Source organism: Carcharhinus amblyrhynchos, chromosome 28, assembly GCF_965287045.1.
Source record: "Carcharhinus amblyrhynchos chromosome 28, sCarAmb.v2.hapA, whole genome shotgun sequence".
NCBI lineage: Eukaryota > Metazoa > Chordata > Chondrichthyes > Carcharhiniformes > Carcharhinidae > Carcharhinus > Carcharhinus amblyrhynchos.
In genome coordinates, this window is record NC_137351.1 from 14,214,400 (window position 1) to 14,238,320 (window position 23,921).

The following is a 23,921-nucleotide window of genomic DNA, read 5'->3' on the forward strand; positions in this document are numbered from 1 at the left end:
TATACCATTTATACATTGAATAATGGCAGGCAGTAAGAGCGGGGCAGATTCCTGGTTAGCCATGTGATGGAAAGAAATTGGAGCCTCTACCATTCTCATCGATAGCTCCTGACTGTAACATGCATGTAAAAATGTTTGTTTGGGGTGCCTTTGGGGCCAGTTGGTTGATCAGTCAGTATGGATTAGCCTGCTCCCAACACCAGCGGTTCAAACCCCATTTCCAGCTGGGGAGGATTTGGGACCTCCATATTACCCTGCCCATGGTCGAAGTTGAGACCTATAGGTCAGACCGGTCTTCAGGCATTGAATTCAAGAAGATACACTGGCCTGTGACCAGCAATCTGAATCTAGTAGAGTGGCAATCACATTTCCCTCAACTGGTTGTACTATGTGACAGAGGGGATTTTACGCAGAGCCTGCACTAATTCATCACAACTCAAATGTAAACCAACTCAAAGTCTGGTTTCAGCAGGACTCAAACACACTCCAAACAGTACCTCTGCACAGTGCCCATTATTCAGTGGAGCCTTGACATTGAGTGTTGACAAAATTAGAGCCCTCAAACATCAACATACATTCATTTATACATACTGCCACTCATATTGCTGGACAGTGAGGAACCTCGGGTGATTCTGACAACTCCATTTGCAGCTGGACAGCGGGACAAAACTGAGGCCACATGTCAAACCACCATAGCCAAGATCATACAAATCAAAATAAAACGGAGAAAAAGCCATTGGATAGATCTCCATGTCTTAATCAATTTGCTTCAGCTACACATTGGATAAAAACTTTTGATTAACAAGAGAGTCAACAGTTATGGGGGAGGGGAACAGACTGGAAAATGAGTTAAGGCCACAATCAGATCAGCCATGATCTTACTGGATGGTGAAGCAGGCTCATGGGGGTGAATGGCCTACTCCTTCTCCTATTTCTTCTGTTCTTCTGTAAAGCATGCTTCACCACAAAAGAAGCAGTTTTGATATTTGAGTCCAAATTAATACCTGCAACATTCAGAATTCCATCCACGCAGCTGAATTTCATTTAAGGGAAAGTGAGGGGGCGAAGAAGATGTAGATTTCCTATTATTTCTCTCCTTCCCTCACTCAAAAGAGAGGTGACTTACTAACTCATGATGTGGAGATGCTGATCACTAACTCTTTACCTCAACCCTAAATAACGAAAATTTTCCTACTTTAACTGCCTCCTTAAGGCATTAAATACAAAACACGAAGTTAGAGAATGAAATGTTTTGTCACAGGGAACAGTTGAAGCACAGATCATTGCACCTTTTGAAGAAAAATCAGATTATTTGAAGCAGGGAAAGGTACAGGGAAAGGAGAGTGACCAGAGGCCACAGAGCCAGGTTTGGGTTATTCTGGTGCAGTTCGGAAAACTTCAAAACCTTTGTAACATTTGTAAAAGTAATGTTCTGTACATTTTTATTTCAATAAAGACAAAATGACAAACAGCATAAAGAAAGATGCCCAGATGCCCTAAAGGTACTTAAATACATCTCAAAGGTTATCATTAAAGTGAATCTGTAGTAAATAGATTCCTGCAAGCAAAATACCTTTCTTTAAATACAAAATCAGTATTTCTCTGAAATGCAAACGCTTTTCAAATTATTTTCTGCAGAAAAACCTGCCATGATTAAAATATTTTAATGAAGGATAAAAGGGTTTTTTTCCTCCCGACAAAAAACAGGCTTATTTCTACATGCTAGATTTTAACGTTTCAGTGTCACAATGTGCTAACTACATACACAATAGATAATAGTAAGAAAAACGCTCAACCTGATGAAAAGTTAAAATCTTCATTAATACACTGAAAAAGTAGACATAACTCATGCCTTTTGTAAAATCAAAAATACAAAAATTAAACCGCTTTCTTTAAAAAGATTTTTCCTTATTTTAAGGATTTTTTTTAAAATGAAGCTGCATGTAGTTTTGTACAAGAAAGTTTTGTACAGGTAAACTGGTAATATACATAAAAAAATTTAACTGGCATCCTCATTCATGTGCTGCTCACCTTTTCTTTGCGACCACATACCTCGTCCTGAACAATCTTCTAAAGTTTTAAACCAAAGAAAATGCATCTAGCTCCTCTCCACAAAAAAGTGCCGCTTTCTCCAACTTCCTTTTAGGAAATGAATCCATGGTGATGCCTGTGACATATCGATGCAGTCTAGAGGCAATTCATGCTATGCTCCTGCGAGAAAACGATACTGTGGAAAAAGTAAGCCAGCAAATGGACCAGCAAATGGGGCGAAACATTTTTACAGGGGGGCCAGGTACCTGGGAACAGGTATATTTTATTACTGGGGGAGGGGAGGGGGAAAGAGGGGAATGGAAGAACACCCAGAACACAGGCCCACAAATTTAGTTAGCACATTGCCATTCTCCTGCTGCCCCTGTCACCACTGTTTTTGCTTCTCTAAAGAATTTTACAGTGGTACAAATGTTCTACTGCAACAATAGGTATTTAAAAAGCAGATCGGACACTGAAAGGACTGAGCCTGTTAAGATTTTGTTGTAATTGTTCTTACTTCTTTCCCGTCCTATGTCCTCTCTTACACCCACCTCCTACAAAAAATTGAAGTCCAAGTTAATGCCAGACAGGGACTGTGTAGTTTACGAATGTCAAATCAAGGCTAAAATTTAATTGCTTTACTTAGAATTTCTGTATGTCTCTCTTTCTTGTGCCCTCATCCCTTCTTTTAAAAGGTTATAGCTACTGTGGGTGAATGCTTCTGTTCTTTAATATAAATAAACTCGTCTGTTATGTATCCGATTTAATTTCGACTAATCTATAGATTCTTTATTTCATTTTAACAAATATACATTACTTCACAGGCAGACAAAGCAGGAAGGTGGTGAATCAAATTAGGAAAGATTCTCTCCTTTGTTTTGGAAGGGGGGGATGAAAGGGGAATCTACAATACATTATAGTTGAAAGGAATGCTTTTATCATTGGATATAATTTCATATACTAGGAAAAACATAAAAGCCTAAAACCTGAACCGTAAAATGTTTGTATTTAATATACTGGCCATTCCTGTTGAAACGAGACCTACATTTTAAAAAGTGGGTACAGGCCCACTCTTAAAAGCACCAGAGGGGAAAACAGAATCAGTTTTCTCCTCTTACGTAAACCTGTGACAATACAGGTTAAACAAAATGCTGGTGGCAGAAACAGAAGTACTTTTAGAAAGTGTTGATTTTTTTTATGTAACAAAGAAAAGCGCCAACCATTTATAGCAGATACAGTCAGAGAGTCTCATCAACATGTATTGCAATAGACCACAGCATTTCATACTCGTTATCCAGCAGACAGTCTTCAGAAGCACATCAACTGGGACAACAGAACATCTATCACGTGCTATATATGTGCTATCAGGATCTGCATGTTCGGATTTTTGACTGCATATACCGTTTCCTTTTTTGATTTAAAAAACCCTGCAATATCCTTTCCTGTTCAGACCCACCTAAAACTTCAAGACTGAGTTCACTCTCTGCAACCCCTTGGTTAACTGTGGGTGCCCAAGACAAGAAAAGCAAGACGAGGTACAAAAATGCAAATTTCAACAGCAATGGCAATGTCTTGTAGTCCAAAGGGTCCTGCTTTTGTCTTCTCCGACCCCCCCCTTCAGAGATGGTATTGGCAATGAGTTCTTAATCCGGAGGGAGCAAATCGTGCAAACGAAATTTCTCTCTGATATGAGGTCGAACATCTTCATTCTGAGAACAGCATATTAAAGGAGAAATAGGTCAATTTGAAACTTGAATTTGATGGCAACACCTTTTCTTCATTACCAGATGGTCAAATCTCCTGTATAAAATTGTCCCTGGGGCAGGGAGTGGTGGGAATCAGGTCAAAGCAACTTCTCTCAAAATGCCTTAGTGACACTTCTGGTGTAGGTTTGGGGAGCTTATGAAGTATCATTTAGTGGTAGAGCTGTGCAGGCATCATAGAATATGAGATACCCAATGGCTAAGTACTGTATGACATAAACAGCAAGTTTAGCATCTTATAGAAGTACTCATGATGTCAGCAAATATCAACCGACTTAATGGTAATAATCTGAGAGCCTTCTGTAAAGAGTACACCTTTATTTTTATTGGTATTTGTTTGTTCTGCCAATCCACAGCCCCCAACAGAACTATTCAACCAGCGGGGGTAGCATAGTTAAGTCCATACCTGCCCTCGGGCATCTCCATATGCATTTCCATCTGGTGCCCTGGAGCAGGAACTGAGGCCAGGGATGTTGAGTGATGTTCCTGTCTTCCAAAGGCACTGAGGCCAACTACAGCACTCAATAACCATCTAGCTTGGATTAGCTAACTCGACAAACACCAATTTATCAAACATTGGATCCTTTTCGTTAGGGAATACATCTGTATGAAAATAGGACTTTATTTAAAAGTTAAAATCAGGCATCATAACTTACCAGTTCTACAAGTTTCTCTAAAAAGGGAATCAATTTCAAAAGCTCTGTGTCATTCTTATCCATAAACCAGCTCTCAATTGGAATTCCATTGGATAGCTGCAAGAGAAGAAATGATAGAACATATTAACACGGTTGCAATATGTACAGCACATTACAGCAAAAGATGCAAGACAACAACTCCCAACCTTCACACCAATTATATTTCCAACAGGATGAGCAGGGTTTTCACTCAAAAAGGGTCAACATAAAAAAGGGGCAAATAAGAAAAAGGTCATAATACTCTCAAACTTAAAACCAGTGAATACTCTCAGGATGCCTCAACTTGAGGCTTTTCTCTGAGTTTCCTTCACACCATATCTTTCACAATCAGGAAGGCTCAGAGATTACTGCAAAGCCAACACCAGCTGCCCCCAGATGATGTGCACTCAGAGACAGATACTTGATCCAATATCACCCATTGCATCCTCTACTGAGGATACAATGGCATTACAATGTACGTACATCACATAAACAGACTACTGGCCCAAACATGTCCATGCCGGTGTTTATGTTCCACAAAAAAGCTTCTCCCACCCCCTTTTCCATCAACTCCATCAGCATATCATCCCTTTCCTCTTCCTCCCTTCAAATGGATCTATTTGATTCTATTTCTTGAACTGATTTCCACATTCTAACCACTCTCTGGTTAAAGACTTTTCTCCTCCTGAATTTCCTGCCGAACTTATTCGTGGCCACCTCACATTTATGGTTCTTAGTTCTGGTCTCAACCATAAGTGGGAACATCTGCTCCATATCTATCCTGCTAAACCTTTTCACTACCTTAAAGAGCTCATGCAGCAACAAAATAGGAACAAGGCTAGACCATATGGCCTTTCGAGCCTGCTCTGTCACTCAATCATGGGTGATCTTGTGCTTCAATTCCATTTCCCCACATCCCTTAATTTCCTGATACACCAAAAATTTGCCTTACCCAGCTTTGAATATATTTGATGCTACAGCATCCATGATGTTCTGGTGTGGAGAATTCCAAAGATTCAGAATCCTTTGAGTGAAATAACTTCTCCTCGCCTCAATCCTTAATAACCAGCCCTTTATCCCGAGAAAGTCTCCCTGAGTTTTAGACTTCCTGACAAGCAGAAACAATCTCTTAGCATCCACCCAATTAAGGTCCTTCAGAACTTTGTGGGTTAATGAGCTTACCTCATGCTTTTAAATGCCAGATTATGTAAGCCCAATCTACTCAGCTTCTCATCATAAGACAACCCCTTCATCCCAGAGACCAATTGAATGAATCTTTGCTATACTGCCTCCAATGTTAAGTATTAAGCTCACACATTCATGGTGAAAAACAAAAGCCTTACATTTTGCACAGTCAGACTCTTTTCCTTTCTTGGCTCTATTGAAAACCAGAAATATCTTTGCTTTTTCTCCCTAGTTGCTGTCTGAATTTTCTTCCCTCCAGTCTTGCACCCAAGTGGTTAAGGAAAATTGTTAATTGAAAATCAGAGTCAAATTTAGCTAGTTGCCAGCTGTATGATAGCAGCCTAGGCACTCAGTTATTCATCCTGAAACTAATTATTTTGATAATATTCTTACAAAGCAAACACTAAAATAGTGAGAAATCATCTGAGCTCTGTAGATACTCTATATCTTGCCTCTGTTCATTGATTCTTGTACTGACCTGGTACGCAAAGGCTTGCGGAGAGTTGTCAATAATGATTGTTTTTGAAAGATCTCTTCCAAGGATATTCAAATCCTTTATGTAGTTTCCCTGCACACACACACAATGTTCACGGAACAACCTGTGCCTAGGTGACAAAGAATATTTAAGATTAAGCATGGCAACGGATTTAAAACCAGAGTGAAGATTAAGAGGAGGATACATTCAAAGAAAAATATTTTGACGCCTGAATGTATATGACACAAAACTGATCAACCCAGGTTTTAAATGTGATTTGTGGTAGGTATAGAGGCAGAGACCCTATCGCATACGTACAACCATGGCACATGCTGGCCAAACTACAGACAGCGCCAGTTGTGCACAAACATCAATGGGAGATGGGGAAAACAGACAACAAGTTATCCCAGCCAGTCCTACATTGAAAGGTAGTTTGAGCAGGACAGTGAGAAACATGGGGGCAGAAACGCACTGTCATCCAGCCAAGGAATCACAATCGGGAGATCAGAGTATAACATAAAGCCATGTTTGATTATAGTGTGAGCAACAAGGCCTATAGAGTTTAAAATCAGTTTGAAATCAGTTAGGTTTCAATTCCATGCTGGGATCTCATTGACCTCAGGACAGTGTGCACTGGATAAGGGCAGAATTGTGTCTGCAAGGTGCTGTGATCAAACAGCTCATCAAAGCTGTATCTGGATTCATGCAAAGAATGATTGACTTTCCCAAGGAAGGAGAGTAAGAGTGGCACTTTCAAGAGAAAAATTGAAGTTAGGAATGGATAGAGAAAGTTAAATTAAGATTCCTAACAGTTAACCTTTTTGCCAGTTTGGCTAACTTCCCAATCCCATTTTAAAAATAAAATATACAATTGGAGAAGCTACTGTAAGCTGTTGTATCCTGCTGGCTCTCTCTACGGAGAAGAGTTAGGCAGGCTACCTCCAAAGCTGTTTTAAAACACTTCATTTAGTGCATCTCCCCCAGAATTCCAAGCCTCATTCCAAGCCCTGCTGACTAATGAACAGAAATGTTAAGACTCAAAATACTGGTCTTCAGATGAAACTCTGTTACTCATTTACAGATGATTTGTTGTCCTGGCAAACTAGCAACAATCAAAGCCTCAATCATTTTGATACACAATTTGTTATTTACTTACATGTGGGTGTGTCAGGGTATAGGTGTATGAGGGTATAGGCTTCCAACTGTTAAAGGTGGCAGGGTAGATTGAGAATATGATTAAAGTGGCTTACAGGATACAGCCTGAAGAAGCTGGGCTACTCTCATCAGAATAAGAAGATTGAGAGGAGATCTGTTCGAAATCATTAATCTAGACAGCACTGACAGGGAGAACCTATCCATACTGATAGAAAGTTTGAAAACCAGAAAACACGAACTTAAGGTGATTAGCAGAAAACCAAAGCCATACGAAGATTTTTTTCTTTTTAAACAGTAAGTGGTTAGAATCTGGAATGTGCTGCGTGAGAGAGCATTGAAGGTACATTTAATTATGGTTTTCAAAAGAGAATTGGATAGGCAGCTGAAGAGGGAAAATCTGCAGTGCAACAGGGAAACAGCAAGGGGCTGGGACGAGCAGAATTACCCTTGTACAGCTAGCAGACATGACAGGCTAAATGACCTTCTGTGCTGTAACCATTCTGAGATTTCATATAGCACCTTTAATGCAGTAAAATTTCCCAAAAGCCAATCCACAGGATTACATTCAAACAAAATTTGACACTATATGAAGATATTAGACTGATATCATAATTCTTGATCAAAGTGGTAGATTTTAAGGAGAATCTTAAAGGAAGAGCTTGAAGGCCCCAGATAGCAGAAGACATGGCTGCCAACGCTGGAACAATTAAAATCAAGGATGTGCAAGAAACTGGAATTGGGGTGGAGCAATCCGGAAAGGTTACAGACACCTGAAGCTGAAGTCGAACCCGGGTCCCTGGTGCTGGGAGGCAGCAGTGCTAACCACCGTGTGGCGGGTTACTGAAGTGCTTTCTTGCATTCTAACAATGGAATTTTGTTCCTTGTACATCATGCTGCGCAGCGCAAGGGTACAAATGGATGCCAATGTAATGAGAGCAATTATCTCTGAAACTGACCCTTGTGGGCGCTGAGGTGACAGAACAAACTAAAAAAATGTCATACAGTCTGCTAATGCCCGAATATCTCATCATTTAACTAGAAATACAAATCTAAACCATTCAAGGCATGTCAATCAAAAATCCACTTTCTGATTTAACCTTATATTTAAAATTGAGGTGACACATTGATTAAAGATATTGGGATGGACGCAAGAGAAATAAGCACCAGACACTTGCGCAAAGAGAAATGTGGAGGGGGGAGCAGGGTGATACCAGTTCCGATCGATGAATCATTCTTCCTCTTCACTTATAATTTTCTCTCTATGATCCTACCTCAGTAGTTCATGTGAGCTTTGATGCCATTGGGATAGGTGGCTCCATGCTCAACCAGTGAGGATCAATGAGAACCATCAGAAAGGAATCTAACTGCATCTAGGCACGGTGGCACAGTGGTTAGCTCAGCTGCCTCACAGCACCAGGGACCCGGGTTCAATTCTGGCCCTGGGTCACTGTCTGTGCAAAGTCTTCACATTTTCGCCATGTCTGCGCAAAGTCTTCACATTTTCGCCATGTCTGCGTGGGCTTCCTCCGGGTACTCCAATTTCCTCCCACACTCCAAAGATGTGCAGGTTAGGTCCACTGGCCATGCTAAATTGCGCTAGTGTCCCGATGTGTAGATTGGGGGCAAATTGAGTAAATATATGGGGTTATGAGGGTACGATGCTCTGTCGGAGAGTCAGTGCAGACTCAATTGGCCGAATGGCCTCCTTCTGCACTGTAGGGATTCTATGAGATAGACGTTACAAAACCCCTATCTCTGTAGTGGGTGGCATGGTAGCACAGTGGTTAGTACTGCTGCTTCACAGCTCTAGGGACCTGGGTTCGATTCCCGGGTTGAGTCACTGTCTGTGTGGACTCTGCACGTTCTCCTTGTGTCTGTGTGGGTTTCCTCTGGGTGCTCCGGTTTCCTCCCACAATCCAAAAATGTGCAGGTTAGGTTGATTGGCCCCTTAGTGTCCTGAGATGCCTAGGATAGAGGGATTAGCGGGTAAAATATGTAGGGCTTTGGGGGTAGGGCCTGGGTAGGATTGCGGTCGGAGCGGACTCGATGGGCCGGATGGCCTCTTTCTGCACTGTAGGGATTCTATGAAGACAAAGAAATGCATCATTCTAAAGAACTCCAATTCTTAGAGTACATTTTACTTGGTTGGGACAGGGGGTCATGAATAACAATGACAAGGCCATTAACTGCTCTTTTTTTTCACTCATTCTTGTTCATTGTACCACAAACACTCCACAGACACTTACCTGACCAGCTGTTTTTTAGGGTCCAGAATATTCAGCAATTTGTCTGCATAGACTTTTTTGGAGGCAGTGAACAGAATAATCTGCAAAATGATCAGAGAAAGATTACAATGCTGTATGTGCTAATGTAGGTTATTTTTATTTCCATGTATAGTATAACGAAATATTTACTTTTCAATGTTTGGCGTGAAATTTCTTGCACCTAAGTCATAATCATTGATATTCATAGAATCCCTCCAGTGCCAAAGAGGCCTGTTAGCCCATCAAGTCTGCATCGACTCTCTCTGACAGAGTACATTATCCAGGCACTCTCCATCACCCTATCCCTGTAACCCCACCATGACTAATCGATCTAACCTGCACATCTTGAGACACTAAAGGGCAATTTAGCATGGCCAATCCACTCAACTTGCACATCTCGAGTGTGGGAGGAAACTGGAGCATCCGTTGGAAACTCCTTTTAAAAAAGCCAAGAATAAGGCAAATCTAGAGATTTTTCAAGAATGTTAATGAAATGTAGAGATCAAAAGACCACCAAGTATCCCAGAATCCTTTCTGCTGTCAAACTGGACTTATTGGGTTCCTCTGATTTTCAACGTAGCCTATACAACACCCTGTTGATTCACAAATGTACACTCAGCTTTCAGTTGGCACATTTGCTGCACAGCAATGTATGAGAACACATTGTGGGATGAGGAAAAGAGAGAATGCAAACCTGAAAAGGTGTAACCACTTTACACAACTCAAAATCTGATAGCTGATGGTAGATACACGCCAAATATCTTTACTTTGCCGGGAAAATTATATTGCTTAATATTTCCTAGTGTGCTATTTTAAGTCAACCTGCAGAAATGTATTAGTTTAAACACAAAGGTTATACAGTTCTGCTATTTGAAAATATTGAAGTGATGATAAGTGTCTAAGCAGATGTTACGGCTCTAAGTGATCATATTTTTTAAACAAATCTCTTTTCAAACTTACCTCATAAATCTGAGACATTCGTTCCAGGAATTCCCGAAAGAAGGGTCTCAAGCGTACGTAAACCTACAGCAGTACATGTGGGAAAAGTTATTGCATTTTGCTGCAATTTAAATTAAAATACATGAATCAAAGGCTAAAGCAGCATGAGTACTATAACCAATAGGCAAGTCATTCCTCTGAAAGCCAAAAGAATAGATCTGATTTCGAATGCAAGGGAAGGAGAGAAGGAAGGAGAGTATGAGGTTGCTGGAAGGGAACTATTTTCCTTTGAATCTGCCCAAAATTAGGTGCACCAAGAATTCAATGATTCCTTCATACAACCAAGCAATGACTTGGCCAAAGCATGACAATTATTCTTTTTCACCTTGCATTCTCTACCACTAGTGGGCAAAGAGACAGGCCCTAAACACACTCCGGCCAGTAAATGGATCCAGCCCCATGCTGTTGGTACCAATCAACTGAGCTAACCGTGCTCCTCAAGGAATCTGAAGTCCGAGCTACTGCAGCAACAAACACTTTTACACGCATGCTGCAGCCCGGAGCCATGGATAGTATTGATGAGGGCCCAATTTCTTTCCCTCACATGGTTGGCCAGGACCCTCTCCTGTTCTTACTGCCTGCCATTAGCATAATTGTGAAGGTTTTGCAGATTGATACTAAATGTATTAGGCCATGTTATGAAAGTCCCTTTCTTGACCATCCCAAGCCCTGAAGAGCGCTTGAACCCAGAGCTTCGGGCTCAAAAGCAGGGATGCTATCCACTGCACCATAAGACCACCTTCTGAGGCACAATTACACAGTACAAATTAGGCAGCAACATCCTTATCATCAAATTATTCAATTAAAACATTTTCCTCCCTCTTCTCCCTTAAGGCACTATCTCCCGCTAGGTTACAGTCTAAGTATTCCCAATGGGTATCTGGCCCACATGGTCACCATTTATGCGATGCCATGCACAGAGCACCCTAATGAATCTTGTTAAACTGTCCGTTGCTGAATCTTTACTTTAGAAATACTTGCCAAGAGTGAACAGGCAAGAAACACAAAGGATTAAATGCAGCCCTGTTGTTGCTCCAATTTGGCAGATACACTCCAAATATCTTTGTTTTACCTGGTAAATTACATCTTGGAAAAGGACAGGAAAGGTCAGTGCCGCATCATCCAGTTCATTGAGACTGCAGTGCACCAATGTCTCATCCTGTCAGGGAAAAACATTTGGCAATATCATAAAAACACCAGCAAAACTTCAGGAAAAGCGGAAATTAAATTGTGAGTTTAACAAATTGCAACTCAAGTCAAAATTTGTCATGAGAATGGACCAAATGGACAATAAAGTTCTTTTCAAAAAAAGAACAAAGAAAACAAACTAGCTTTGAATATTTTATTGGTGGTATTGGTTTCAGAGGGGTATGTAAACCCTCTAAAGCAAGTCATCGTAACAAGGGAGGTGGTGTTAGGTGTACTAAAAAGCATTAAGGTAGACAAATCCCCAGGGCCAGATGGCATCTATCCCAGGGAATCAAGCAAGGAAATTGCTAGGCCTCTAACAGAAATATTTGCTTCCTCGTTGGCCACAGGTGAGGTTCCAGAGAATTGGAGGATAGCCAACATTGTCCTGTTATTTAAGAACGGTAGCAAGGATAACCTGGGTAATTATAGGCCACTGAGTTTGACATCAATGAAAGTGAAATTATTCAAGAAGATTCTTAGGGATAGAACCTATACACATTTGGGATTGCAGGGTCTTATTAGCAGCAGACAGCATGGTTTTGCACAAGAGAGGTCATGCTCACTAATCTGAGTCTTTTGAGGGGGTGACAAAAATGATTGATGAAGGATGTTGTCTACATGGACTTTAGTAAAGCATTTAACAAGGTCCCTCATGGCAGGATTCAGAACCGGCTTGGCCATAGAAGATAGAGGGAAGCAGTGGAAGGATGTTTTTCTGAATGGAGGTCTGTAACTAGTGGTGCTCTGCAGGGGTCAGTGGTGGGACTTCTGTTGTTTGTGATATATATAAATGACTTGGAAGAAAACATAGCTGGTCTGATTAGCAAGTTTGCGGATGATACCAAGATTGGCAGAGTGGCGGATGGGGATGAAGATTGTCAGAGAATGGAGCGGGATATAGACAGGCTGGAAAATTGGATGGAGAAATGACAGATTGAATTTAATACAGACAAATACGAGGTGATGCATTTTGGCAAGTCCAGATCAAGTGGGAGCTATAAAATAAATGGCAGAACCGTCAGGGGATAGATACACAGAGAGTCCTGGGAGAACAGGTCCAAAGATCCTTAAATGTGGCAGCACAGGTGGAAATGGTGGTGAAGAAAGCATATGGCATATTTGCCTTTATTGGCTGGGACATCAAGTATAAAAGTTGGCAAATTATGTTATAGTTATATAAAACATTAGTTGGGCCGCGTTTGGAATACTGTGTTCAATCCTAGTTGCTACACTACCAGAAAGATGTGGAGGCTTTGGAGGGGGTACAGAAAAGGTTTACCAGGATGTTGCCTGGTGTGCAGGGTATTTGCTATGAGGCGAGATTGAATATACTGGGATTGTTCTCCCTGGGAAGACGGAGGCTGAGGGGTGACCTGATAGAGGTTTATAAAATTATTAGAGTCATAGATAAAGTGAATAGTTGGAAGCTTTTTCCACAGCAGAAATGATACTTACAAGGGGGCATAAGTTCAAGGTAACGGGGGAATGGTTCAGTGGAGATGTGCGGGGGAAGTTTTTTTTTAAACACAGAGGGTGGTGGGGGCCTGAAATGGACTGCCAAGTGAGATGGTTGAGGCAGACATGTTAGCAACATTTAAGACTTATTTGGATAGACACATGAACTGGCAGGGTATACAGGGATACAAGCGGTTAGTTTAGATAGGACAATGTGATCGGTGCATGCTTGGTAGGCTGAAGGGCCTGTTCCTGTGCTGTCCTGTTTTTTGTTCTTTATTTCCAGTCCAAATCAACTATAGAAGAGGCAATAATTTGAGAATATAATTGAATCCAGGAGTTCTGCCAGTCGAGGTCACAGATGCATCCATGGACAGACATTATTACAAATCGCTTAAAAGAAACTAAAATCATTAATCTTACACATACAAAAATAAAGATTAATTAGTATACAAGCATCACATTCTATAACGTTGATGTTTTACACAATGAACTGTGCATCACATCTGCTTGGTTATTTTTTATTTTATAAATCAAACTTAATACAATTTTATTCATAAAAAGTTGTGCTGTGCAGTATACACAATATACACTTTAAAACATAATTTCACTCACCAAGTCTAGGACCAAAGAGAATTCAGGTGTACTTCTGGTTTTAAGTGGCAGAGCTGGCTTCCGACTTAGCTGCTCCTCTGTTAGTGGTGGCACATGTTTGATGAAGAAATAACTATCAAGAAAACAGAAAGAACCCATTAAGATGTGCGGAAAAAGCATTCACAATTGAAATAAAGCCCCATAAGTAGGTAGCAAATTCTAAATGAAAACTTTAAAAATAACAGCATCAAGACAGAACATGGAGTTATTATAACACAAGAGGCCATTCAGTCCGTCAAGTCCATATTGGCTCTCAGGAGAGAAATTCAGCAAGTCTCTTTGCCCTGCTCTATTCTTGTTACCGTAGATTAATTGATCTTCACTTAAGGTGCATTTACACTGTAAACCGTGTGCATTCATGTTTTCACTCGCAGCTTGCGTTTCAAACCTGCAGGAGCCAAGGGTTGCATTTTAAAATTCCTAGAGAGATTGGTGAGCTGACAATGTTTACATACTGACACTGGCATCACACGGCCATGAAATGGAAACCGTTTGCTGGGATACTGGAGTCAGTGTGTGACATGGTTTATGGAACCCATCAAATGCTACTACCTCTGTGTAGGACATGGAATGCATTCGGTACAGCAACACTACTACCTTTCATCATCAATTTTAAAAAGCCAGGAGGGGAAGTAAAAGAACATTTTGTTTTTCTAGAACATTTACTGATACGATAACGTCAACAGAAGGTTCCGACTATCACCAAACACTAATTTCAAAGAGATTTGTGTGAACAAAACATGATTTTAATGATAGTGGTTTTGTTTACAATGACTGAGGTGAGACAAATGGTGCCTTAATGAGCATGGAAAAATATCCACAATTCCCTCTGTGCTAAATAATAATTCCAACCATCAGGAGCTGCTGAGTAGCAGGCAGCTGTTTGCCCACACAGAGGAGACCTGTCAATCACTCTAAGCAGCTTGTGAGAACCTTCAAATAGCTAGCAGTAATCTAGGAAGAAGCAACTCAGCCAGGGATCGATGTGTGGCGCAGTAACCACTGACAAGAAAATAAATTGAGGCAAGTTACGAAGAGGATTCTCAGTTTAAACAAAATGCATAAATGGCATAATGAAAATAAGCTACTGGAAAGTTTATTTCAAAACTGAAAGCATACTGTAGATGCTGGAAATAAAAGGCAAGAAGAGTAACTAGGGAGAGAGTAGGACTTCTTAGAGATCAACAAGGTCATCTATGCGCAGATCCACAAGAGATGGATGAGATCTTAAATGAATATTTCTCATCGGTATTTACTAGGGAACTTGGGGAAATAAATAGTGATGTCTTAAGGAGTGTACATAAAGCAGAGGTGGTGATGCTGGAAGTCTAAAAGCGCATCAAGGTAGATAAATCCCCGAGACCTGATGAAGCGTATCCCAGGACATTGTGGAGGGTTAGGGAGGAAATTGCGGTCTCCTAGCAGAGGTATTGAATCATCGACAGCCATAGTGAGGTGCCTTAAGATTGGAGGGTAGCAAATGTTGTGCCTTTGTTTAAGAAGGGCTGCAGGTGAGTGTCTGGAACGAGCTGCCAGAGACAGTAATAAAGGCAGGTACAACTTCGTCTTTTAAAAAGCATTTAGACATTTACATGGTTATGATTGGTATAGAGGGATAAGGGCTAAATGCGGGCAATTGGGATTAGCCTAGTGGTAAAAACTGGGCGGCATGGACAAGTTGGGCCAAAGGGCCTGTTTCCATGCTGTAGACCTCTATGATTCTATGAAATGTTGGAATCATTCAGCAAATCAGGCAACTGATAGTGTGATGGTGGTAAGTATTTTGATAAATGGATATACAAGACAGTCAGTGCCACACCTTGACTCACTTAATTTGCTGTGGCAAAAGATTAAAAACCAAAGCAGCATAAACAGTTAACGGGTCAAAAAGAAAAAAAATCTGAATCTAAGTCACTGAAACATCAACTTAGTGACAGTTTTATCATTTGGAATGTGATACGAGACTGTACATTTATTCTCAGTCTTTTTGTTGGCTAGATAATAATCTAAGGAAGTTACTTGCTGCAGGATAATTCTCAAAGTGCTAATTGCACAGTAGCTGGTATAATGTCATGTGCTAAGGTCAGTGACTGTCGTTCTTTGCTGAAATCAATACGCATGGCTAATTGCTGACCCAATTAAAATTAGTCACAGGAATTTATCAGATGGTTCAATCATTTCCTTTACATCTGAAACTGTCACATCAACAGTACACACACTGGGCACAATTTCTATAGTCCTGTGTCAGCCATGGCTCAGTAAGTGGCACCTAAGTCAGAAGGTTTGAATAGAAGTCCCACTCCAGAAACTGGAGTATAAAAATCCAAGCCAACATTCCCGTGCAGTATTGAAGGTGTGCAGCACTTTTAGAGATGCCATCTTTCGGAGATGTTAAACCAATGTCCTGTCCATTCTCTAAAGTGATTATAAAAAATCCCACGGCAGTATTCCAAGAAGAATGGGGAATCATCACCACAAACACATTATGTAGTCATTGTCATTTTACTGTTGTGGGACCCTGCACAAAATTGGCTGCTGCGTTTCCTACAATAGTGATGACGTTTCAAAAATATTTAATCAGTTGTTGCCAGGTGCTTTAGGATGCAGGGGTTGTAAACAGCACTGTAAAAATGCAAGCCCTTTTTATCTTAAGCACCATGCACTATATGTTAGTTACTTTACTGCTGCTGCACTATGATCAAAGTCCACAGCTCAAGATCAAAGCTAGAATTCAGAGCACAGTCGCTGTGAGGACAGGGAGAGGTCAACATCTTACTATGACAGCAGAAATCCCGGCCCTAACTTTACATGGTATTACTTATTGCACACACACAAACAAAACACAAAACTTCAATTTCACAAAAGATGAATAAATACTAAAAATAGCATCCAGAAAAGGTCTTTTCTATTCTTATTTTGATTTTCAATGTCTTTAGATTTTTCTTAATCTCAGCTGCTGAACAGAATTAGAAAATCCTTTCTTTCACGTTTTCTGCAGACTTTCACCATCAGCACTCAGCATAACGACAACATATTATGACATTGCTGGAATGAAGAATCAGTAACACCACATAATGCACTTTTGTCATAATCTAAGCATTTTTTTTCTCAGCATCTACTCCCTTGCAACCTCTCCAAATTAAAAAATAGGCCAGATGTGATCTTATCGAAAGAGTTTGAAGAGTCTAACTCGAGTTCTATATTCATGGCTTTTAATTCATTGTGCAAAATATGCCAGTACACACACTGGCCACTAGATAGCACCACTTCAGTGTTCAATTCATGCATTAGCACAAAACTTTACGATTGTCAGTCAGGCTGAGAGGCATGTTGTGTTACCATTTCACCTTAAAATCTGCAGTTGAGGTTATAAGAAATACAAGCAAGAGATGGCCATACAGCTGATTGAGCCTGCTCTACCATTCAGTAAGGTGCTGGCTAATCTCCTACCCCAACTCTGCTTTCCTGCCCCATCCTCATCCCACTTAATTCCAAACAGTGTCCAAAAATCTATCAGCCTGAGTCTAGATTATATTCCATGACCTGAGCAAACACAATCCTTTAGTTTAGAGAACTGTGAATAATCTCATCTGAGTGATCTCTTATTCCACAACTACGTCCCAGTCTTTTTTTATTCATTTGTGGGACATGGGCATTGCTGGCTGGCATTTATTGCCCATCACTAGTGGCCAAGGGCAGTTGAGAGTCAACCACATTGCTGTGGCTCTGGAGTCACATGGAGGCCAGATAGGTAAGGACAGCAGATTTCCCTCCTTAAAGGACATTAGTGAATCAGATGGGTTTTTCCAACAATCGACAATGGGTTCACGGTCATCAGTAGATTCTTATTTCTAGATGTTTTTTATTGAATTCATATTTTCCATCTGCTGTGGCAGGATTCGAACCTGGGACCCTAGAACATTAGCTGAGTTTCTGGGTTGATAATCTGTAGGCACAAAAGATTTCTTGGCTCCTCAGGATGAGGAAATGTAAGAACAGGAGCAAGCCATTCAGTGCTTCAGGTCTGATTTACAACTAATTCCTGGCTGAACTGACATCAGATTTTGTACTATAGATGATAAAAATAGCATCCCAGAAGCAGCTATAGCCAGGAAGAAGAAACTCAAGAAAATTACCATCACCACAATACCAATACTACCAAAGTGGTATTGAGTAGACTGCTGGAGCTCCAGGCTGACAATGCCTGGGTCCTGATGGAATCACCCTAGGGTCTTAAAGGAAGTGACTAGCGAGATAGCTGATACATTGGTTTTAATTTTCTGAAACTCCCTAGATTTGGGGAAGGTCCCATTAGGGTGGAAGACTGCAAATACGGCTCAATTATTCAGAAAGAGAGGGACACAATTTTTTTATTATTCATTTATGGGTTGTAGCTGTCGCTGTCTGGTCCAGTATTTTATGGTCCATCACTAAATGCCCATGAACTGCGTGGCCTGCTAGGCCATTTCAGAAGGCAATCTAGAGTCAACCACATTTAAAGTTTATTTAATAGTCACAAGTAAGCTTACATTTAGACTGCAATGAAGTTACCATGAAAATCCCCTAGCATCCACATTCCGGCGCCTGTTCGGATACACTGAGGGAGAATTTAGCATGGCTGATGTACCTAGCCAGCACGTCTTTTGGACTGTGGGAAGAAATCAGAGCACCTGGAGGAAACCTGCACATCCACGGGGAGTTTGTGTCTCCACACAGTGACCCAAGCTGGGAATTGAACCCGGGTCCCTGTCACTGTGAGGCAGCAGTGCTGAGTACTGTGCCGCCCCAATGGATGGGGTGACTTATAAGGAAAGGTTGGACAGGCCAAGTTTGTATCTACTGGAGTTTAGAAGAGTAAGAGGTGACGACTGAAATATATGATCCTGTGGGAACTTGCCAGGTGAATGTGGAGAGGATGTTTCCTCTTGTAGGAGAATCTACAACTGGAGTCAGTGTTTCAAAATAATTTAAAATGGCAAATGCACAAAATATTTTCATCAAGAGAGTTGAGAGTCTTTGGAACTCCCTTTCTGAAAAGGTGGTGGAAGCAGAGTCTTTGAATATTTTTAAAGCAGAGGTAGACAGATTCTTGATAAGAAAGGGGGCGATAGGTGGAATAAAGGTTCACGGTTATTATCAGATCAGCCATAATCTTATTAAATGGCGGTACGGCTCAAGGGGGCTGAATGGCCTTCTCCTGCTCTTTGTTCGCATGTTTCTTCATAAGACCATGGATCATGGGGTGGCACAGTGGTTAGCACTGCTTCCTCATTGCGCTAGAAGCTCAGGTTCAATTTCAGCCTCGGGTGACTGTGTGTAGTTTGCATGTTCTGCCCATGTCTGCATGGGTTTCCTCTGGATACTGTAGTTACCTCCCAAACTCTAAAGATGTACAGGTTAGGTAGACCTAAATTGCCCTTCAGCGTTAGAGGGATAAGCAGGGTAAGTATGTGGGGTTACGGGGATTGTTGTTGGTGCAGGCTTGATGGGCTGAACAACCTCCTTCTGCACTGTAGGGATTCTATGATGTGGGTATGCCGGCGTTGGACTGGCGTAAACACAGTAAAAAGTCTGACAACACCAGGTTTTAGTCCAACCTATTTATTTGATAATATATTTATTTATATATATATTTATATATATATTTGATAATTTATTTGATAAAATAGGTTGGACTAAAACCTGGTGTTGTCAGACTTTTTACTGGGATTCTATGAGCCAAAGGCTACTGTATCCTAAAAGCAAATTCAATCAAAATATTTGAAAAAGAGAATGTAAATATGGGCCCAATTTTCCTGAATTCTGGCATGGTGCCAGAAGTCCTATAATAAAACTTTACAATTAAAGTCAGCTCGTTGTAGGTTAGGCTTTTATCCTCCAAACTTCAAATCAGCAAAATGAAAAAAAATCAAACAGATCTATACTTGATGAAAGGATGATAAAAGGATGACTTGCATTTATATAGTGCCTTTCACAACTTTAGTACCTCCTAAAACATCAGCCAACCGATGAAGTGCTTTTGACATGCAGTCGTTGTTGTAATGTTTAAAACAAGGCAGACAATTTACACACAGCAAATTCCCATAAATAACAATGTGATAATGGACAAATAATCCTTCCCATGTGCTAAAATTACACTAACAACCAATTTAAGATGATCGGTCAGGCTCATATGACTCAGAAGCTTTGTATACAACGTCCTATCCTCTATCAACAGAAAGAAAATGTCCAGCCTTTGCACATTTTCAACTGAACTAAAGCATAGGGACAAAAAGATTGATTAGGAGGAAAAAGATAGAATATGAGAGTAAACTTGCCAGTAACGCAAAAGCACAACAGTAAAAGCTTCTGTAAATATATAAAAAGATTATGGTTCAGAACAGAGAACAAAGAAATGGCAGAGCAATTAAACAAGTACATCAGTTCTGTCTTTACTGAGAAAAACACATAACTTCTCAGAAATGCTAAGGAACCAAGGGCTTAATGAGAAGGAGGAATCAAAAGAAATTAGTATTACTAGAAAAATAGTGTTTTTCTAGGGACTGAAAGCCAATAAACCCCCAGCTCCTGATAATCGACATCCCAGGGTACAAAAGGAAGTGGCCATGGAAATAGTGAATGTGTTAATTACCATCTTTCAAAATTCTGTAGATTCTGGAACAGTGTGGTGTATTTGGATTTTCAGAAAACTCCTGATAAAGTCCCACATACGAGATTAGTGTGCAAAATGAAACTGCATGGGATGGGGGTAATATATTGGGAAGCACTGAGAATTGGTTAGCAGACAGGGAACAGACAGTAGGAATAAATGAATCTTTTTTGAAGTGGCAGGCAGTAACTAGTGGGGTTCCACAGAAATCAGTGCTTGGGCCCCAGCTATTCACAATGTGCATCAATGATTTGCATGAGGGAACTGAATATATTTCCAGGCTTGCTGTTGACATGATATTGTTGAATGTGAGTTGTAAGAAGGACGTTTAAAGGCTTTAGGATGATTTAGACAAATTGAAATGAGGGGATAAATACATGGCAGATGCAGTGTAATGTGGATAAGTGTGATGTTAACCATTTCGGACAAAGAAACAAAATGGTAGCGTTATTATTTAAACGGTGACAGATTGGGAAATGTTGACGTTCAAAGTGACCTGGTAGACGTACTACACCAATCACTGAAAGCAAGCATGCAGGTACAACAAGCAGTTAGAAAGGGAAATGATATGTTCGCCTTCATTGCAAGAAGACTCAAGTACAGAAGCAAAGGTGTGTTATTGTAGGTGTACAGGGCTTTGCTGAGACCACACTGGGAGTACTGTGTGCAGTTTTGGTCTAGGGCAGCACGATAGCACAGTGGTTAGCACTGCTGCTTCACAGCACCAGGGACCTGGGTTCTATTCCTGGCCTGGGTCACTGTTTGTCCGTGCGGAGTTTGCACTTCCACCAAGTGTCTGCATGAATTTCCTTCAGGTGCTCCGGTTTCCTCCCACATTCTGAAGATATGCCGGTCAACAGCATCAACCCAAACAAGCGTCGGAGTGTGGCAACGAGGGGAATTTCACAGTAACTTCATTGCAGTGTGAATGTAAGCCTTATTTATGATGAATAAATAAATAAACTTTAAACATTTTTAAGAAAGGATATACTTAACCATAGAGGGAGTGTAATGAATGTTCACCAGAGTGGTCTCTGGAATTGCAGGATTGTCATTTGAGGAGCGATTGGGTTGCATGGGTCTGAATTCACTAGGATTTAGATTAATGAGGGGGGGGATCTCATTGAAACATAAAAAATTCTGACAGGGCTGGAAAGACTGAATGCAGAGATGTTATTTCCTCAGGCTGGGAAGGAAGGAGATGTCTAGAAAAAGGGGTCACAGTTTCAGGATATGGAGTAGGCCATTTAGGACTCAGTTTTGGAGAAACTTCTTCACTCAGAGGGTAAAGGTACTGTGGAACTGTCTACCACAGAATGCTGTGGAAGCCATGTCACCAAATGTATTTAGGGAGGGAATAGATTTCAACCTCTATAAATGTGCCAAAGAATATGGGGAGAGCACGGGAGTATAGTGTTGAGATAGAGAATCAGCCACAGTCGTACTGAATGGCAGAGGGCCAAATGGCCTGCACCTACTTTCTATGACAACAGTTCCCTTGGTGCATGCCCTGTGACAAAGCCATGTCCAGAGTCAATTTGCCTTTCATGAATTTAAACAAAAACTGAAGGGAATCACAGTTCCCTGGTCAGTCTCTGTGGCATTGTCTTGACCATCAGATCCACTTACTGATCCTTTTCTCATGCAATATAAATTGTTGTTCCCTTTGAAATTTGGTATTCTTGAGATTGTTTTGACAAGTGCAAGGCAAAAAGCTTCAACAGCATGCCTCTTTTCTTTCAGCATGAATCTGTTTTGGGATATTGATTGAGGGAATATCGGCCAGGTCTCAGGAAAATCTTCCCTGCTGTTCTTCAAAATCGTGCCATACGACCTCTTCGCCTGGGGGAGCAAATGAGGCCTTGGTTTAACATCTCATCAAAATGCCAGCAACTCCAACAGGGAGGGAATGAGCCCCAGCTCACAGAATTTATAAATGACATGCAACTTTTACAAGCAACTACTCAAAGACACTTACGGATCAAAAACTTCCCAATCCTCTTCATAGCTTGCCTCAGGATGAGCAGGTGGCTCTGGGTAAGAGTCAGGAGAAGATATCGTCTTGCACAGTTCCACATTTGACACATTCAATTCTGGTGCTAAAAATTAAGAAATGAATATCACAATTTTTTTCAATGTCATCAAAATGTTCAGCAGACTGTATACTACCTGAAATTCCCAATTTAAATAATTACTCGTAACACATTGTTCTAACATTATAAGGAGTATACCTGCCTACTCCCCTCTCAATTTCTTTCCCTCACCAAAGGTATAACTAAATGAGGCTGATACAACTAAACCGGTCTAACGGGACATTCAACGACTGAACAATATAGAGTACAAGTGATATAAGACATGATTGTTCTACCCATCAGGTGACCAGAATGAAGTTGTTTAGTCATCGTCTAACATTTACATCAGGACAGCAGATGAGTGATAACGGCATTTTCTGCTCATGGCCATTTGTTTCAAACTATGTAGGGAACAGGCTCTGAGGAAATATATTCCCCCAGCGCCTGGCAGAGGTCAGCCCCATTCATCTACCACTAAGAAACACAGTGTAATTCAATGCAATATCACAGAATCTCTACAGTATAGGAGGTCATTTAGCCTTTCAAGCCTGCACCAATCCCACCCACAACCCCTGCAAATCTCCCAACCCTGAGGGACAACTGAGCATAGCCAATCCACTGAAGCCACACATCTTTGGATACATTGCGCTTAGATTCGAATCTTGCCTTTCTAATGGTGGCACAGTGTTTGGCACTGCTGCCTTACCGCCAAGGAACAGCACTCAATTCCTGCCGTGGGTGCCTGTGGAGTTTGCAAGTTCTCCCCATGTCTGCATGGGTTTCCACTGGTGCTCAAAAGATGTGCAGATTAGGTGGATTGGACCACATTAAATTACCCCTTAGTGTCCAAAGATGTGTAGGTTAGGTGGACTGGCCATGGTAAATGTGCAGGGTTACAGGGATAGAGCAGAGAGGGAAGGACTAGGTGGGATGCCCTTTTGGACAGTTGGTGCAGACTCGATGGGCCAAATAGCCTCTTTCTGTACTGCAGGGATTCTATGGATTTTGATGTCTAAGTTTTATGTGAAAGTATGGTTTCAACTTAAAAGAAGCTAGTTGAGCCAATAACTTACTAAAAACCAACTCTGAAGTCTGTTATACTAAAGAGACTCAGGTTTGGCTAAGAGCACTATTTAGGCTGGCAAAATATATGGAAAAATTGTTCACTTTATTGAAATGTGCTTACAGCCAAAAGGAGAAACTAGCTACACTTTACAGGACTGTCTCCACTCAAATTAAAACTTGTTCCCAGGCACACTGCTGGACTTTTAAAAATAAAGATATGTTTAGTGCTGGACAGCAGTTATATCTCATCTAACATAGGCTCACCGCCCCTGGAGTTGGTCTCTCACCT

At 40.9% G+C, this 23,921-nt stretch overlaps 1 protein-coding gene across 2 annotated transcripts in view; it reads right to left on the minus strand.

Moving 5' to 3' along the window:
* Positions 1 to 1,425: 1,425 nt before the first annotated feature.
* LOC145359710 (CTD small phosphatase-like protein 2) overlaps positions 1,426 to 23,921 on the minus strand; it is a 67,686-nt gene continuing 45,190 nt past the window's right edge. For both annotated transcript variants that reach the window (XM_080214483.1, XM_080214482.1), the window contains 8 exons: positions 22,474 to 22,594; positions 13,808 to 13,919; positions 11,619 to 11,705; positions 10,508 to 10,570; positions 9,530 to 9,609; positions 6,132 to 6,258; positions 4,451 to 4,546; positions 1,426 to 3,740 (listed from right to left, as the gene is read on the minus strand). In XM_080214483.1, coding sequence (XP_080070609.1) covers positions 3,675 to 3,740; positions 4,451 to 4,546; positions 6,132 to 6,258; positions 9,530 to 9,609; positions 10,508 to 10,570; positions 11,619 to 11,705; positions 13,808 to 13,919; positions 22,474 to 22,594 — 752 coding nt within the window. In that variant the 3' untranslated portion in view covers positions 1,426 to 3,674. The remainder of the gene's footprint in view (positions 3,741 to 4,450; positions 4,547 to 6,131; positions 6,259 to 9,529; positions 9,610 to 10,507; positions 10,571 to 11,618; positions 11,706 to 13,807; positions 13,920 to 22,473; positions 22,595 to 23,921) is intronic.